General features: G+C 47.8%; 2 protein-coding genes across 2 annotated transcripts; both read left to right on the top strand.

Annotated features, from left to right (window-relative positions):
- The first annotated feature begins 13,034 nt into the window (after nt 1-13,034).
- LOC124706126 (G-type lectin S-receptor-like serine/threonine-protein kinase At2g19130) lies at nt 13,035-15,293 on the top strand. Its single transcript, XM_047237788.1, has one exon. It carries the CDS (start codon nt 13,086-13,088, stop codon nt 15,006-15,008), a length of 1,923 nt encoding a protein of 640 aa, XP_047093744.1. The 5' UTR covers nt 13,035-13,085; the 3' UTR covers nt 15,009-15,293.
- Nucleotides 15,294-18,065: 2,772 nt separating this feature from the next.
- LOC124648758 (ubiquitin-60S ribosomal protein L40-like) lies at nt 18,066-18,748 on the top strand. The gene is made up of 3 exons (XM_047188468.1): nt 18,066-18,448; nt 18,569-18,632; nt 18,716-18,748. Exons 1-3 carry the CDS (start codon nt 18,066-18,068, stop codon nt 18,746-18,748), a joined length of 480 nt encoding a protein of 159 aa, XP_047044424.1.
- The last annotated feature ends 208 nt before the right edge of the window (nt 18,749-18,956 follow it).

The following is an 18,956-nucleotide window of genomic DNA, read 5'->3' as shown; positions in this document are numbered from 1 at the left end:
AATCATCTCTGTTGTTTCCTCCCGTGTTTGCCCGAAATCCTCGCGCGAAATTTGCCCTGGGGCGTCAGTAGTTCGGATCATCGCCGAGGAAATCGTCGCCTCGATTGATAATTTCGACCACGGTCCTCCCTCGCGGCGACCTGTGTCGTTTATTGTGGACAGCGTCTTCTCCGTCTCGCCCATCTATTCGCTATCTCCATCAACGCGGATACCGTCTTTGGATTGGTCCTTCCCAAGTCCTCGACAAAATCTCCACGCCTAATTCTGCGACGAACGCATCTATTGCTCTCTCGTCGGATATATTTCTGCCGAGTTTTTTATGATGTTCCACCTTTGGATGTATTTTCTCATTGACTCATCCGGCTTTTGTCGACACGCTCTCAGCTCTTCTAACGACGCAGGTGTTTTTGCACGTGGACCCGAAGTTTTTGACGAATACGTCCTCGAAACTTTCCTGACTATCGATAGATCCCTGGCGAAGTTTTTTGATCCAAGATCGTGCGGCTCCACTTAAGTGCACCCGAATACTTTGCATGGCTCGTTGCTCTAGTTCCTCCAGCTTAACTTCACCGTCTCGAGGTAATCAATTAGCCAATCCTCCGGATCTTGCAAGCCGTCGAATTTTTTGAAGTGATCAGGCAACTTAAATCCCGACGGACTCGAGTTTTTCGTACTCTCCTTGTGAAGCACGCGCAGGCCGCACATATCCTCGTCGTTAAGTTCCGGGATTGCCGATGATCCCTTCCGCTTTGCCTCGCTCTATCGACCCTTGCTTGTGCTCCCCGTGTCTCTTGCTCCGCTTGGTCCTCGAGAATCGCCGCCGTTGCTGCCGCAGGTCGTGGACTATTTTGCCTTGCCGCTCCTTCGGGAGGCGTTGATGCAAACGCCGTCCCCATAGCTCCAACCCTCGCTAACGCCATATTGTATAATGTTTCCTTGGATCTCCTGGGGGTGGCCTAGATGCGAGGATGTAAGCTTGTGTCGCCATATACCCAGCTTCTGGTGTCTTAGGGATAATATTTCCTCTTGTATCTATCGACATAAAGGACATGTCGAGGTTTTGAACCAAGTGCTCTCTTTCTACTTCGGGTATGTGTTGTAACCTTGATCTTCCTCTGTTCCGAGCCTCCATATGGCTATCACCCGAAACTCTAGATTGTCCACTTAGATCTGCCCTTCTCCCTGCCGGATGCGATGCTGCCTCCTTTCTCCCGTTCAACTCAAGTCCGTCTCGTTTTTCTATTTCTCGGGCAGTTCGATGTGAGCCTATATTGATAAGCTTGCAGTTCTTGAGCTGTAGCTGTTGTCGTCATTGGCTCCGACCCATCTAAAGCTTTTGCAGCTCTATCCCAGGCTGCTTGTGGAAGTTGAACTCTGACACGCGGTGTGGGCCCGTCATATTTTGTGCCCATACATCTCCTTAGATCTGAGGGATCGACATATGGATTACCCAAATCGTCGAAAGCCTCCGATGTTTCTTCTTGATTTTCGATAGCATAAATCTGATGATATTTTGTACTCAGATCTATGTTGGGTTTGGTGACATCATTGTTGAGATTGATGAAGACCTTTCCCACCGTGATGGATTTGTCGATGAAGTCAGTAATCGTCGACATCGCTTGAGCCATCGCTTATATATGAGTCCGCAGATGACTCAAACGATGTGTCGCCGAAGATCTTGGCGAGTTTCTCTCTTGCTCGATGTCTGACGTAACGTGTTGCCGAAGTTTCTTCTTCGACTCGGTTGACGATGCATAGCTTGAAAAATCGGAATCGACCGCCGATGATCCCGACGAAATCGGAATTTCGACACGATACGATCCTTCCTTCTCGACGCGAAAGTGAAACCTTCCGAACGTCATCTCCATGGGCTCCGCCGGATACGCATATGCATCCAAACGGGAGGGTGGGTGAGGAACAAAATCAACAAGACCAAGCAGCGATCCGTTTACCTCGATCCATAGTGTTGCTTCCGGTTGACGATGTCGAAGATCTTGAACGTGCCATCGAGATCGTATCCTTACGCCTCTAATTCCCACAGACGGCGCCAATTGACAAGGGATTAACTTGTCAATGCCTACGGGTTATAGGCTAGGGTTTAGTTAGAAGTAGAGGCAAGTAGATCTCGAAGGTTTCAGCCGAAAAGTACTCGACGATTATGAAAACTAGGGTTTGTGAACAATGATTCGATGATCTCCTCGTCCCTCGACTCCCCCTTTATATAAGAGGTGGAGCCGAGGGTTTCGTTTTGTACAAGTTACAGAGTCCGGGACGGTTTCTAACTCATCCCGCCAAATTACAAACAACACTTCTTATTACAACTCTACTTTCCTTAACATATCTTGGACTCTCGAACCTTCTTATTCTTCGGATAGTGGGCCTTCATTAAATCCCGGGTACCATCTTTGGCAGGCCCATTTGGGATGCCTATGTCAACTGCTGCGTTACTACTGCTTGTTTACTGTCCTGGGCAAAGCACTTTTCTGGTGCCGTTGCTACTACTTATTCATACCACCTGTATTTCACTATCTCTTCGCCGAACTAGTGCACCTATTAGGTGTGTTGGGGACACAAGAGACTTCTTGCTTTGTGGTTGCGGGGTTGCATGAGAGGGATATCTTTGACCTCTTCCTCCCCGAGATCGATAAACCTTGGGTGATCCACTTAAGGGAAACTTGCTGCTGTTCTACAAACCTCTGCTCTTGGAGGCCCAACACTGTCTACAAGAATAGAAGCTCCCGTAGACATCAGCGCCGACGTCGGTCGTACTGCTGTTCATATTTGTTAAGGAGATGCGCGGAGAGTGGACGTTGATACCGCACGCTTCTCACTTCCTCCTCGGTTAGGTACCGTCTATCATCATCATGGGGCCGGTCGCGTGGATCGGCCTCCTCTTTATCCTTACCATGGGAGTGGCTGCTCTTTGCTTTATCTTTGCCATGGCGATTCACAAGCCCTGCCATGTTGACATCAAAAGAAAACTCTGGCTCACGCCCTATGGAGTGGCTAAGATCCACCATGTTGACGCCAGGAAACAGACGTGTGTCAACCTTCATGGCAAATTGTCCGAAAGTTAATCGGCCTGATTCTATCGCCATTTGAATCTGTGCGCGCAATACTTTGCAGTCGTTGGTGGCGTGAGTGAACGTGTGATGCCATTTGCAGTATGGCCTACCGTTCATCTCTTGTGACGTAGGGATCTTGTGGCCTTCGGGTAACTTCAACTGTTTCTCCTTCAGCAGCAAATCAAAAATCTGCTCAGCTTTGCTCAAGTCAAAGTCAAACCCTCTTGGCGGCCCTAGTTGATTCACCCATTTGCAGGACACAGGTACTGCCGTCCGAGCCCATTCAGCCACCGCAACTTCCTGATCTTCGGAAGGATCTTCATCCGCCTCAGCATCGACCAGGCCTATCGTGCGCTTGTACTTGTCTTGGTACAGTTCTGGGTGGCAATGTTCATACAACGTTAGTCTCTGGCCCATATGCGCCAACGAATTGTACTCCACTTGGAACGTCAGGTCCTTGAGTGGCGCTCGCGAGGCTGCCGCACGGCCAGCTCGATCGCTTCTTTCTCGGACAAATGAACCGAATAACATCGGTTCTTGACAGCTTCCGAAACGTTGAATGTATTCGGACATCTGTCTCTCCTCGCCTTTGCCGAACCTCGGGTCAGATCGGCAATGCCGCCTTCGAGGCTTCCGAATGATATTGTGTGTGAAACTCGTTCTTCCAGACTGCTTCCATGATCGAACTGAATTTGGCCGCAGCGAGGTGTACCACCCAAAAGCTGGACCGGTGAGAGATTGCGCGAAAAACTCACACGCCAGTGATCCGATGCTCGAAACCATGCCTAGCTGGGCCAAGTATCGGCTCACGTGCTCGATGGAGCTAGATCCTTCTGATCCACTGAATTTTGTGAAGTCAGGGAGCCGATACTTAGGTGGCAGCGGGATCAGGTCAAACTCGTTGGGGTACGGCTTGGAATAGCCGATTATTTTCTTCTTCGGGAAGATACCGAATTGGTCTCTGAAGACTGCACTGATCTGATCCACGGTGGAAGCTGTAGCAGTTGAGCTTTCATGACTTGGTGCAGTGGCGTATTTAGCTAGCCACGCCTGTTTCTCAGCGTCTGCTCCCAAACTCCCCGTCTGCTCCAGCCATCCCTCCTGCCGTAACAATCGCTCCTGCTCCGGCAATCCCTCCTGTTGGAGTCTGGATCGCTTGCGTCCAGTTGTTGCAGTCCGGCACATATGTGCACACGTATCCATGTGGGATCTCCTTGGGCGGCTCATATAAGAATTGATAGTCGCCAGGATCACCTCCAACCTTGTAGACAACGTATGCTGGCGAACCTTGTTGCTGTGGAGCTGCCATCGCGTACGGCAATGGTGGCCTGGTGTGGAGTTGCATCTCTCCCTGGTGAGTCCCTAGCACAGGCCCTGAGGGGGAGTACTGATGCTTCATGACTTCTTGGACCACATGAAGCGCAACGCGCTCCAAAGTATTCACCAGGCTCTCGGAATGCCGATGTAGCGAATGAGCCACAACGTAATTGATTTCCTGACGCAGGGCTCTGGTACGTTCCTCCGAAGGGAGAGACAGATCCAAACCATCAAGTATGCCTTGGGGAGTGAATCCTTTAAACTCGATGCCGTGCGACCGGGTCTTCTCAAAGGAGCCGATGAGTTCGGCTTCACGGATGGCCTTCAGCTCATCGTATTTCTTCTTGTGCTCCGCAGGAGATCCTCGTACTTGATCGGTTCGTCCGCCATCTCGGATGCAGGTGTTGACGTGGATGTTGTCGAAGATTGTCCCACCGGCGTGCCAGAATGTGTTGCTGCCAAAACTCACCGGCGAGCAGGTGGTTAAGCAACACGAAGAGCCGGGAGGCTCCCAAGGCCGCTTAGTGGACCCCGGCACCTCGCGTCGTCCCGCAAGTTTCCCGCACACGTCCCGGAGGTTGCAAGGGCGTGCCACCCGACCTAGACCCGATCGGGAAGGTGTTAGATTGCTTCGATTGTTCCCGCATGGTAGACACGTAAACATTAAATACGAGCCCTATCGGCTCTCGGGTTGCCACGTGGATCGGCTCAAAGAGCCGATCGCCCCATGGTTCATGTTGGATTTGCAATGACATGGGGATCCCGCTTGATCAAAACAAAGCTAAACCAATCTACGACAGTTTAGGGTTTTCACCGCATAACCGGAACGTCCTACGCGTAGTTGGGCCTAGCAGATACGAAAGATGATGCAAACTATCCCTAGAAGAGGCCTAAAAACCAACATTACGTCAATTCCCGGAACATCCCTTATAGGAACGGTAAACAACACCTAGCGCACTACCGGATCCTCCAACCCCAGCATAAGGCCTAATCATGCGGATATTAAACTAATCCTTGAAGAACAAGGAGCAACTATAACAGATCGGATCTACTAAGTATCGAACAAGCAAGATGCTTCCCTTACGCCCAGATAGGCGTAAGGGCAGCTAGGTGTCGAGGGACGGCATTGCTAAGCAGATATGCATAAGAAAAGCATCAATGCAAGCCCCAAAACACCTAAGATAGCTAGTGCTACTCGCCATCAACAACGCTTCAGCACGAGTAATACAAGGTAGACGAATAAACGTGTAGTGCCTAGATCGCAAGATGCGATCTAGGCAGCATGATGCTTACCCGGAAGGAAACCCTCGAAAGAAGGGGTGGCGATGCGCCTGGTTTGTGTTTGTTGTGAACGTGATTGTTGTTTATTTCATAAACCCTAGATACATATTTATAGTCCTGGGGACTTTCTAATTTAGGCGTGCACCTAACCGTGCACGGGTTAAACTCTAACTTCCAAACTAAGATGCGATCTATATAATACAGATACACGGGCAATTTAGCCCAAACTCTCGTGCAAGGCCGCTTCAGAGATCCTCCACGCGTATATCCTTCAAGCCCATCTCACTTACGGCCTATCTCCTGATTTGGCCAAAATCTGGTGATAACACTAGGTCACAAAGGATATGATATTATGATAACGATTTGAATTGTGTTTGTCATTAACGAGATAGAACAAAGGTATAGTGGGTACCGAAGATCACAGTCTCGGAAAAAACAAAGGTATCATGTTACAAAATGAATAGGACTCGACATTGAGGTTCAAACGATAAAATTAATTCACGGTTGCATAGGGACCTTTATGGTTTTCCAGAACCCCCTGATGGTCATTGATCGGAGAGTCGTCTCGATCATGTCTAAGCATTCTCGAACCCGTAGGGTGGCACACTTAAGGGTGTACCACACTTTGAGATTTATTCGGTATTGTTCGAGAATAGGAAGAGAACACAGAAATTGTTTCGGAGGGGAATCGAAATAAGTTCTGGAGTAAATGAATAGTTCGGAGACTCAAATATGTGTTGATTATTTAGTTATACGAATTAAATAATTAAATAAAAATAAAAATAGGAAACCCCCTAATTGAGCCACCATTGGGCAGCCCAATAAGAGGGGGGGTAGCCAAACCCTAGGGGAAGGATGGGCCGGTGGACCATGGTGGGTTGACCGCCCCAAACCCTAGCCCTAGGGGGTCTGGTGGCCCATGGAGGGAGGGAGGGGCGGCGGATGCCCCTTGGTGGCCCCCTCTCCTCATTCATCCCCTCATTGAGTTCTGTCCCTCCACTCTCCCCTCCTTCACGCGTGCTCCCAAGTTTGGAGCGTACGTAGGATTGGAGTTTTCTCCCCCAACTACACGCCGTCGTGCTCGCTAGAACACCGGTCCGAATCTTCTTCTTCCACCGCACCATCGGACTAGAGCCCGGGAGACTTCTATTCACCGTACGTGTGTAGAACCACGGAGGCGCGACACTTCGAGCGCTTCATCGTTGGACTTCTTCACGACCTTGAGGTCGGCGTCTACATACAACTTCACAGACAAACATTCATTATGAACTTTAGGCTTTTTGGTCTTCAAGGGTATGAACACATATCCCCTCCATTACATTGCATGCCCATATAATAGATCTTGGCTGTATCGTTCTGTCGTAGGAATTTTTTGTTTTCTAGAACGGAACCCAACATGAATCGGTCTAGGTGAGCTCCTCCTCATATCCGGCCATGTCCAGGACGTCATCACCTTGCACATTATTGTTGTTGTCTAAACGCCCATCACCAGCGTGTGGCATGTCCTTGGTCATGCCGGTGACCACACATATGCATGAGCTAGGAGAGGCCGGCCTTCGCCTCCTCCTCATTGTGTTGTCTGATTGCGCTTTAGTAATTTGTACCATGCTTGCTTGTTTTATCTATATGTTGTGATTTTACTTACCAAGCCAGTGACGACGATTGCAAGAAGAGGCTTTCAAACATACCTTCCCTAGTTGAAATACGAAAGAAGTGTCGCAAAAAATGCATTTATGCATCTCAGCTAATCGAAGGAGATTGAGATATTGATGTATTTTGTCACTAGCAACCTTAAACCTTCCCCTGCTCACTCAACATCTAAGGTGTATGTGATGTTTGATTGTGAGTGCAAATTAATTATCTTCATGTTCATTGATTGATCTATACCGCCAGTTCAACAACTTCTATATGGTGTGTTGTTTGATTGCACCATATTAATTGTTATCATGCTTGACTCATTTATCTATTTGTCTATTTGTTATTTTACTTATCAGGTCCAGATACCACAACCGTAACATGACACCCGCAAAGATACCTCTACCACTTGGAATACTATAGAGGCTACAATGGAAAAAAGAGAAATTAGATCTTGATCAACTTGTACAATATTGTATCTTACAATATAGGGTGTGTTTGTTTGATTCCGCCTTAGTAGTTGCTATCATGCTTGTTGGATTTATCTATGTTGTGTTTTTACTTACTTGATCAGGGACGGCAATCGCAACAAGAGCCTTCAGAGATTACTCCACTAGTTAAAATACTAAATAAGCTACAACAAAAAGAGCATTTTGGCATCTCAGCTAATGGAAGAAGATTCATATATTCATGTCATCATGTATCATGCACAACTCAGGCCTCCCGTGCTCTCTCAATAATTAAGATGCTAGTTCATCCATCATGGCTGCCTATGTATGTTGGGTGTGTTGTTTCACAACATGTGCAAATTAATTCTTACCATACTTATTTGATTGATCTATTTTGCGCTTTTACTTACCAGGCCAGTAACAGAAATTGCAACAACAAGATTGCAAATATATCTCCACTAGTTGAAATACTGAAGAAGTTGCATCAAGAATTTTGGTGTATCAACAAAACGAATGAGATTTGGATCTTGATCCCTTACCTGTAAATCTCTTGTGGTCCATATTGATTAAAACGTTGAGTCATTAATGGGACGAAACCCATAAATTAGCGGTTGTACAATATGGTGTGAATCGGCTGGGTGGATCTCAATTGGGCCACCTAAAGTACGGCCTGTCGACTAGGAATTAGTTTTTTTAGGGTACTAGGCATTAGCTATGCGGCCTAACGATTGCACGACCGAAATGAGTTGTGAATGAGACACCGTTACACCAGCCCACGTCAACTATAAGGGATTGAACCAGATTTTGGACGAACCGCACCTCAATCCAGCCTAGGTGTATTCGAGCCAACTTGGCCAGATGGCAAATGGGTCACCCGCTGAAAATGTGGGATCATTGGAGATATAATGCTAATAGTTGGACTTGTCACTCCTATCGTCGTGACACCTACCGTCCGAGCAATGGTCAATGTGACATGACAGAATGGCCATGTGTCATTATGTGGATTACTCAGGTGTCTCCATATTACTGGCCCCCAAGGCAAATACCGCAAGTGACACATGTCCACCTAGTAGGTTGCAAAATGTTAACCTAGGAAGGCGCATCGTGGAAGTAGCATGACACTCCACAAATGACGTCATGCTAGATGATAAAATGCTTTTCACGCGGCCGGACTAACAATGCAATCATTAGCCTGATACGTCTGACAAGATGTTCGACAACATGGGAACTGCCCCGATGAAGGTTTAGTCTGTCATGAAGAACCAGGTCGGGCGGGCTGAGGGGTTGGACTTGGCTATCATGGATGCATGACAGTCGTGCCGAACTGTCACTCTAGCCATCTGTGACATGACGTAGCCCACAGATTTCTAAACCGCCGATATCACGTGTCCGTGAAGGTATTTTTACATTCGTTGACGGTGTCTAACTGTCAGCCAAAACATGGTGTGTTGTAGTGCGAGCATCGTAGACAAGCATATCCCGTGAGTTAGGGCTGACAATGTGTACCTAAGCCAGCTGCAGTGGGGTCCCCAATGCATAGCATGCCATCCTCGGAAGTAGACGAAGCGGGTGAGTCGTACCTTGAAGACGATGTCGATGCAGAGCCATGCACTGGAGTTCTCGCAACCGAGGAGGATGAAGACGAGCACCATGGAGCCAAGGCTGATGAGATGAGCACGATGGAGTAGGGACGCAGGAAGAGGAGCCCTAGTCGGAGCTTGGATGGTCTTGCTTGAAGTCACGGGCTCGGTGCCGCCCACTACGGCATCGAGAGCACCTGATGGGGTCATGGCACTCCGCTGCACGGTGGCCCTTCTCCAAGCACCGTTGACAGATGTGCTCATGAGGCTTGACAAAGTACGGGACGCAGGCCTTGACCTTCTACTTGAATGACGGTGGAAGGGGCGTTGTTTTCTCCACCAATAAGGAGATCTTATTGGCTGCCAGCCATCGTCGGAATTACTCACTAGCTCGTGGTCGCTAGGCTCGCTTGAATGCACCTGCTCGGCGGTGACGACAAAGCGGGGAGCTCAGTGGGAGACTGAGTCCGCCTCTATGTCTCCCTTGCGTCAGGTAGAGGTATCAAGGAATGGGGTGCACCCCGCGAGGACCCGGATGAGTGAATGCGGAGGAGGTCTTCAGGCACGGACGCGGGGGTGGGGCGCCATGAATGCATGCACAAGCATGGGCATGAAGCATCTTGAATGGGGCGAAACTTACCGCACTGTCTTATCTTAACTGCTCCTCAAGGTCTGACGAGATCACAAGCGAGGGAAGATCCATAGGCTCCCTCGCCCGTTGAGTCTACGGCGAAGAAGGAGCCTGAGCGTGGTGATCTTAACGGAGACGCCGCCAGAATGCTAGATCTGAATCCGCAGCCGTAAGTTGCGGGAACAGCTTCAGCGCCAGACATCCACCAACGAAGGGTGGCAAAAGAAGAAGAAGATGTTGCTGCTCTCGCGCCCGTCACCTTTTTTGGCGGCTTCAGTTTGTAACTTTGTATCATCATTGTAGATTTTCTTTTTTACATGTCTTTGTATAGAATAAATGAAATAAGTCAAGGTTTTATGCATCTCTTGCCGTGGCTAAAATAATTTGACTTTTTGAAAAAGAAAAGTCTAGAGGCAGCCTTCATGAGTTCAGCAAACCCATCCCGAATATTTCCTGCCCCGGTCAGCGGTGAACAGGATAAAACGTTCGCGAATCGCGACTCGTTCATCCTCCGCAACAGTTTGTGTGGTTGACTAATCAGTGAGGTGGACGCGTCACGGTGCCGGTCGGGTGAGGGTAGACGACCTCCGGTGCTCTGCGCTGCGTGCTGCTACTACGAAGTACAAATAGCTGGTGAGAACTGGATAAGAGATACAGGTTCTGGTGATCAACAGCAACAGCAGCGACCGAGAGAGGGAACACGATCGAGATGGCAGCCGGCGCGCTTCCGATGGCCATGTTTCTCGCGCTGCTCTGCGTGGGTGCCGTGCGCGCGGTGGAGGTGGACACGCTCACCGTGGGCCGGTCGCTCACTGTCGGCCACACGCTCGTCTCTTCCGGCCGCAAGTTCGCCCTGGGGTTCTTCCAGCCAGGTCAGTTTCCACTTCCCGATGCATATGTAGGACCTCTGTATTTAGGCTCGCTATGGCTGGCTGCATCTGGCAGCTGCTGCGCAGGAAAAGTATTGTTTTGAGTTTTGTAAATGAATCGGATCCGATCAAAATTTGTTTCTAAGTTATCATTGATATACCATACTATATTTTTTACTTCGACGCAGATATAGATTTGTTGCAGATTTGAATCATGGAAAAAATAGGGCGCTATTGCAGCGCTAATAGCACGCTATAACATATTTGGAGAGGCCACGCTAAATTAATTAGTGTACAATGCCTCATTAATAGCATGCTATAGCGCGTATTTTAAAGCCGACGCTATTTTGTCATAGCGAGCTATTTTTTTTCCATGTTTTGAATGCGAATATATTGAACTGTGGATCCAAAATGGAAATTGGGCTAACTTGAGACAAAAAGAAAAAATAGTTAGATAAATACTCTAATTGGTAGGTAACTATAGTTCTACCAAAATTTTAGAAGTTCGGAAGCAAAACATATCCTATTAAATGTGTTGTTCATCCGGGCATGTCTTACTTAGTGGGATAAAACATACTCAATTCCAAGCACGGCATCGCCTTTATTTTTCCTAATATTAAGGATGTACATTTTCTTAATTATTTAATATGGTTAGATACTATCTTAAATAAATTGTAAGTGTACAATCATTAAAAAATATTATTTCGTGGGAAATGCCAGCAATATTTGATAAGGGTTATACCAACCAATTGAAGGGAAAGTGGCAGGGAGATAAGGGCAAACGTTCCAACGCCATGGAGGTTTTTGTGACGCACAAACCTAACATATAAGTTCTACCAACTATTTTACTACTATCTCTATTCGTGATATTTTTTTGAAAAGGGGAACAAAACCTTGGCCCCATATGTGATATATAAATTCTAATGATGTTCCGTAAAATTGTTTTTGACTCTCACATATGACTTCATTATTCAAATGATTTTCTTAGATAAACTTGATTGTTGGAACCTTATAATTTGTTTTGATAGAGGATATTTGATTTGGAAGTAACCTACAACATTTATATAAGGTCCCTTTTCATTATAATTTTTAATAGTAAATTTTTAATCCTACTTAGCCTCTTGAAATGGTCCTTTGTCTTTTCGTATGCTTCACTGAAACAAATTTTGCTGCTAACAAAATCACGTAGTTTTCATGTTGGCATGTCATATTGTGATCTATCAAGGTAGGGGTTAGTCCCGGTTTGTGTTATCGCCATTATATGCCTAACACTACAATATTTACCGAGAAAAATAGTTACTGTCATTAAATTTGCATAAAAGAATGTTTCATAATTTTTATTTTATTTAGCATCTTCAAGAATATTAATTTATTTGCGAAAGAGCACCTTCAATAATATACCCATATACTTGTAATTTCTTACACGGTAAAAATGATTTCCTCACATTTGCAAGGGCCACTATCCTAGTTTAGGCTAAGAATCAAAACACTCACGAGATAGTATTACTATGAACTAAATAAATAGTTAAAACATCGGTGTAAACTAAACCATTGTAGACACACTTACAAAATAAATCCGGCAACCCAATAGCTACTAACTCTGTGAGATTAGCCTTGACTTTTGACTCGAAAATCAGATTATTTGGTTTAAAACATTTGCATAATTCTAATTAGTCATATCCTCTTGCTATTTTCTTATACCAAATCATATATCATTTTTCGGGCACCAATTTAGAATTAGATATTTTTATTCGTCAGATTTTAAAATCAAATATGTATATCATAAAATAGGTTTGGAGCCAAATTTGACGCGGTAATTTATCTTACATATCAACCTGACTGCTCGATTGTGTAAGTTTGCAATGGTATGATATATTGCTTCTGCAGAGGGAGGAGCCACCGAAAGCTGGTACATCGGAATCTGGTATCTCAACATGGTGGCTCAGACGCCGGTTTGGGTGGCCAACCGCGAAAGGCCGATCTCCGACCCAGCCTCATCACCCCTCGTCATCGCGCCCGACGGCAACCTCGTTCTGTTTGACGGCTCCGGCTCGATCGCCTGGTCCACGAAAGCAAACACCAGCGGCATAGCCAGCGCTACAGACACGGTCGCCGTCCTCCACGATTCCGGCAACCTTGTGCTATCGCCGGCGTCTAATGCCTCCGCGGTGCTATGGCAGAGCTTCGACCACCTCGGCGACACGTGGCTCCCCGGCGGGAAGCTAAGGCGCGACAAGCGCACCAGCGAAATACAGGGGATGGTCTCGTGGAGGGCGCGCGGCGACCCCGCGCCGGGGATGTATGCCCTCCAGCTCGACCCGTCCGGGGCGCCGCAGTACGTGATGCTGGCCAACGGCACCCGGGAGTACTGGCTTAGCGGCAACTGGACGGGCAAGTCCTTCACCGGTGCGCCGGAGGTCACCGCGTCAGGCCTTGTTCAGTTCGTCGACAACGACGACGAGACCTACTTCACCTACAGCTTCGCCGCCAACACGGTGACGGTGTACCGTTTCGTCATGGACGTCTCCGGGCAGCTGAAGGGGCTGTTCTGGGTGGAGGCCACGCAGGCGTGGAACCTCGTGTATGCGGCGCCCAAGGCACAGTGCACCGTGCCGTGCGGCTGCGGCGCGTTCGGCGTGTGCAGCGAGGGCGCGGCCACGACATGCGACTGCGCCCGGGGCTTCCGCCCGCGCAGTCCACCCAACTGGGCCTCCGGCGACTACACCGACGGGTGCGGGCGTAACGCCCAGCTGCAGTGCGCCAAGAACAGCACCGCTGCCGGCTCGAACAAGGCAGAGCAAGACAAGTTCCTCCGCATGGATGGCACTAGGTTCCCTGATGACGGTCAAGTAGCGGGCGCGGCGAGCATCGGCGACTGCCAGAGCGCATGCCTAGAGGACTGCACGTGCTCCGCTTACGCGTACAACGGCAGCTGCTTCCTATGGCACGGCAACCTGCAAAACTTGCAGGCCGGTGTCGCCGATGACCGGGCCGGCACGGGGAGACTCTACCTCCGGCTGGCCGCGTCGGAGCTCCCAGGCCCAAGAGGCCACAAATGGCGGGACATCAAGATTGCCTCCGGTGCACTCGCCATCGCCTGCTTCGTGGTCGCCGCCTCCATTCTTCTAGTTCATACGACAAGAAAGAGAAGAGCATCGAGAGTCAACGGTCTCACCGTCGGCGATGGCTACGTGAGCTACAAGTACAGTGACCTGCAGTACGTGACCAAGAACTTCACCGACAAGATCGGCGCCGGCGCCTTCGGGTCGGTGTTCAAGGGCCAGTTCTCCGACAACACCGTGGTGGCCGTCAAGAAGCTGGAGGGGTTCCGGCAAGGCGAGAAGCAGTTTCGCGCGGAGGTGAGCACGCTGGGCAGCATCCAGCACGTCAATCTGATCCGCATGCTCGGGTTCTGCTCCGACGGCGGCGCCGACCGGAAGTTGCTAGTGTACGAGTACATGCCCAACGGCTCGCTCGACCGCCACCTGTTCCGCAAGACTTTCTACGTCCTGAGCTGGCAGGTACGCTACCAGGTCGGGCTCGGCGTCGCCAAGGGGCTGGCGTACCTCCACGAGAGGTGCCGGGACTGCATCATCCACTGCGACGTCAAGCCGGAGAACATCCTCCTCGACGCCGCCTTCGCGCCCAAGGTGGGGGACTTCGGGCTCGCCAAGCTCCTCGGCCGGGATTTCAGCCGGGTGCTCACCAGCATGCGGGGAACCATCGGGTACCTGGCACCGGAGTGGATCAGCGGTGAGGCGATCACGGCCAAGGCCGACGTGTTCAGCTACGGGATGATGCTCTTCGAGATCGTTTCCGGGAGAAGGAACGTCGAGCAAGGGGAGAGTCAGTTTGTGGTGTCGTCGACAGGCTCGACAAGCACGGAGGAGCAAGCTACGACGACGACGACGACCTTCTTCCCGTTGCTTGTCGCGCGGAGGCTGGCCGAGGAGGGGGAAGTCATGGCGCTGCTGGATCCCGAGCTGGAAGGGGACGCCAACGCCGAGGAGATGAAGAGGGTGTGCAAGGTCGCCTGCTGGTGCATCCAGCACGACGTCAACGCGCGGCCGACGATGGCGGAGGTGGTGCAGGTGCTACAGGGCTTGATGGACGTCGAGATGCCACCTGTGCCACAGTACCTTGAAGTTCTCGCGGGACGGCAGCGAGCTGGCGTGCCATAGCGTGCGCGGAGCTGCGTGAAGTTCCCGACGAAGAGCCCTTACACGAGACTTTTGGAGATACACTTATTTTTTGACATTTTTTTGGAGATACACTTAATATATCTACATATACATGGTTAGAAAGATGTTAAACACATGTGGAGATACAAACTTTTGGAGATATACTACTGTATGGATTATACATAATTTGTGGTGTACATATACAATTATCAAGATATTATTACACATAACTGAACAATATACTTTGGCTCATAGGTAGATGGTTATAAAGATGGGAATGGTGTTTTGGCACATGGGAGCATATGCTCCCTTTATTTTGAAATGCATGTTACATACATTTTGAAATTTAAAAAAATTGAAACGAAAAATTCGAACGTACATCTTCTCGTGCTACGCGCTCACAAAGTTGTTTTATAAAAATCCGACTTGTCGTGTGACGTGTGTAAAAAAGACAAAATTCAATGCGAAAATAAGGCTTTTCAGGAGATAGATTTTCTCTTTTTTACACAGACTACAAAACATATTGGTTTCTTGCGAAACTTGACGAACCTACGTATATTGTGGAGATGTACATGTAGAATTTTTTGTCAAAATTTTTCGACATTTCGAAATATAATTTTTTGATAGAGGGAGCATATGCACCCGGGAGCCGAATTGAATTTCCGTTATAAAGGTACTCTATGAAGTTTAGGGGTATTCTATCTATTGCAGTGAGTGTGTTGTAACAGTACTACTGTTAAACTGTGTAATTTTGAGAGTGTCTATAAGTGAAATTTAATTATTAGGTTCTGTCTCAAGTAGGGGAAGAAAACTACAGGAGATATTCTTGCTACTTCTTCATTCTCTGAATTATGTGGATGATTTAGATTCAGTGCAGAAGATTTATGAGCACAGATGTTGTGTAACAGACGAATTTGCACTGCTGGTCTGCCACGTCCATTAAGACGAACTGAAGACTCATAACACTATTATCATTGAGATTTTTGAACATCGCTTAGTGTGTCTCTCTAGAAAAAAGATTATATTGCTGCTTAGCCTCACGGATCACCACTTGAGCCACAAAATATTCAACCAAATAGTCACATCTTATTGAGAGATAGCAAGATAAATAAACTTATTTAAGAACTTATAGCAATCTGCAAGATTCTGCACTGCTGGATTTTGGCCTTCAGCCTTAGCCCATGTCCCAATACAAATTCTAAAATTCTCTTGGTCCATATGACAATGGTAAGTGGTGGAGGTATATTTGCAATTTCCATCCATGCATGGCCTAGTAAGTAAAAGCACAAAGTAGATAAAAACAAGCGAGCATGATAATAATTGCTAAGGCGAAATCAAACAACACAATGAGGAGGAGGTCAGGGCCAGCCTCCCCCAGCTCCTGCCCACGTGTGGTCGCCGGCACAGCCAAGGAGAGGCCATACGCCGGAGCTGCTGCAGGTGGGTGTCTGGACATCGACGAGGATGCACAAGGTGATGACGTCCATGACATGGCCGACCAGGAGGAGGAGCTTGCCTAGACCGATTCAGACCACCACGATGCCCACCAACCTGAAGGACCTCTCTTTCCCCCCTCTTCCTGTCATGATATAGACTAGATTTCTCCCCATGATTGATTACATATGCTACAAAGTAGCTCGCCTCTATGCATGTCCCTCCATGGTGAGTGCTATGGGTGATGGCCTTAGTGCCATGGTTGTTTGTGTTGTGTTGTGCTACCCTATAACTGAATCTTGATGAAGATGGCGACATGTTTGTGTGCATGAACCTCTGACTCGTGAGGATATAGATGTACATTTTTATTTTAAACTCTACTAATAAATGTTGTAGTATTTATTGTTTCAGGCCATAAAGGGCATGGGATGCTTTACCAATTGACGGTTTTACAATCTTGCTTAGGCTTTTATGCTAATTATTGTTGTTAAAGCTCTGGTTCTGGTATTGTTTTCATTCTAGTTACTTGCTTATGCTACAAATCCTCATGTTTTCAGGTTTGTTACCTTGTATGTTAGTGATAAACTATGATAGCTAGATGGTAACTCTTCCTTATTTTTACTAATCATTTAATGGTTGGTAATTTTTATTTATGTTGCACATGTTACTAATCGAAGCACTTGTTGCTTTTTTTTCCTTTTAACTGTATAAGATGTTATTATTGGTCTTGGTAGGTAGGTACATGTTGTTTTGTCATATGATTTCTTGTTGTATTGGGGTACATGTTACAACAATATTTTGCAAGAAAGCATGTTGTTTCATCATCAGATTTCCATGCTCTCTTGTTTTTAAATCTGTCCATAGTTTGTGACGAAAGCAAGTGGTTCTTCTGTATTTATTATGTACCTTGTATGATGTAGAATTTGGAACTGCTGGAGATTGCGTAGACGTTTTAGGGCTTGGGTTTTATGGTAGAAGTTGATCTCTTGTTTGTGCTCCATGAATTTTCTGTTTAAGTCCTATTCTTGTTGTTACACTCGTTCTTAATTGCTTAGAACAAAGTAATGTCTGCTTGGTTGATTAAAATGACTTTTATTCAAGTTGGAGGTTTCCCTAAGTCTTTGCTCATTTTCCTATCAATCTGATAAGAAATGTTTTGCTCTAGAAATATTGGTACTCGTTGGTGTCTGAAATAGAGCTATCTGACTATTTATTGTAATTACATGGCTGGAGCTAACTTCTTTAGTAAATAAGTAGCTAGTTGTTTTACTGAAGTTCACTTATACTATGAGCTTTAATGTTGTCCTATGAGCTTCAATGTTAAATATTTCCCTGTTAAAAATAAATTGAATCTGAAAAGGAAGTTCCGAACAGGTAAAGCTGCATGCCAAATTGACTCCAAAGCAGTTTTCATCCAAAATACTACGAGTACCTAGTTTGTTCGGAATTCTCCGACCGGAGGTCTGTAGCCGTAGCGATCACGTATTCCCATATTACCGTGGCCTAATATGTTTTGTTTCGTAGCGGCCGCGTTTCCGTTCCCTCCGATCGATCGCTATATATGTGTACATCCGCGGCGCTGCTCTGCGCTCACCCCACCACCGTCCACCGCCACCCACGACGATGCAGATCTTCGTGAAGACCATCACCGGGGCAACTCTCACGCTCGACGTCGAGAGCAGCGACACGGTCGACAGCGTCAAGGCCCAGATCCATGACAAGGGAGGAATCATCGTCACCTCCGACACCGACGACGACGACGATGACCAGCATCAGCTACCTTCTCTCGTCTACGCCGGGAAGGAGCTCGAGGCGGTGGACGGCCGAACGCTGGCCGACTACGGCATCTGCAAGGAGTCGACGCTGCACCTCGCGCTCGGTCTCCGCGGCGGCCGCCGCGGCCGCGGCTACGGCTACTACCGGGGGGCCTGCTTCCCCTGGGCCATCGAGCCAAACCTCCGAGCCATTGCGTTCGGCTACAGCAAGGACAAGATGATCTGCCGAAAGTATGTTGCTCGTATACAAGCCTATACCCTACATAGTATACACCATGCTCGTTCTTTTTCCATCTCGGGCAGTCATATTATTACCAGACTCACTTTTCTCCGCCGTTGATTCATATATAGGTGCTATGCGCGCCTTCCTCCCAGGTCGACCAACTGCCGCAAGAAGTGCGGCCGCAGCACCGACGTAAGTTTCTCTCTACAAATTAATTACCAGTAGTAAGTTCGTTATGTGATCTCTGACGACGAAATCTCTGTTTCTTCCTTCAGCTAAGGCGGAAGAAATTGCGTGGACCATGGTGAAGAACCTTTACCAGGAGAAGCTAGCGGTGGCATGCACACTACCACGTACGAAGCCACCAGCCTCCATAAGAACCTATGGATAGATAATTAGATATGTTTTCATAGGCTTACTCTGCATGCGCCAACGCATGATCTGCATTTCTTGCTTGGCATACTACTACGTATGTATGTGCAGAATAGATGGTGTATCTAAGCCATGGAGAATTCT

The sequence above is a fragment of the Lolium rigidum genome, chromosome 4, assembly GCF_022539505.1.
Source record: "Lolium rigidum isolate FL_2022 chromosome 4, APGP_CSIRO_Lrig_0.1, whole genome shotgun sequence".
Lineage (NCBI taxonomy): Eukaryota > Viridiplantae > Streptophyta > Magnoliopsida > Poales > Poaceae > Lolium > Lolium rigidum.
The sequence above is the reverse complement of the archived record's forward strand: the minus strand, read 5'-3'. Positions and strand labels throughout refer to the sequence as shown.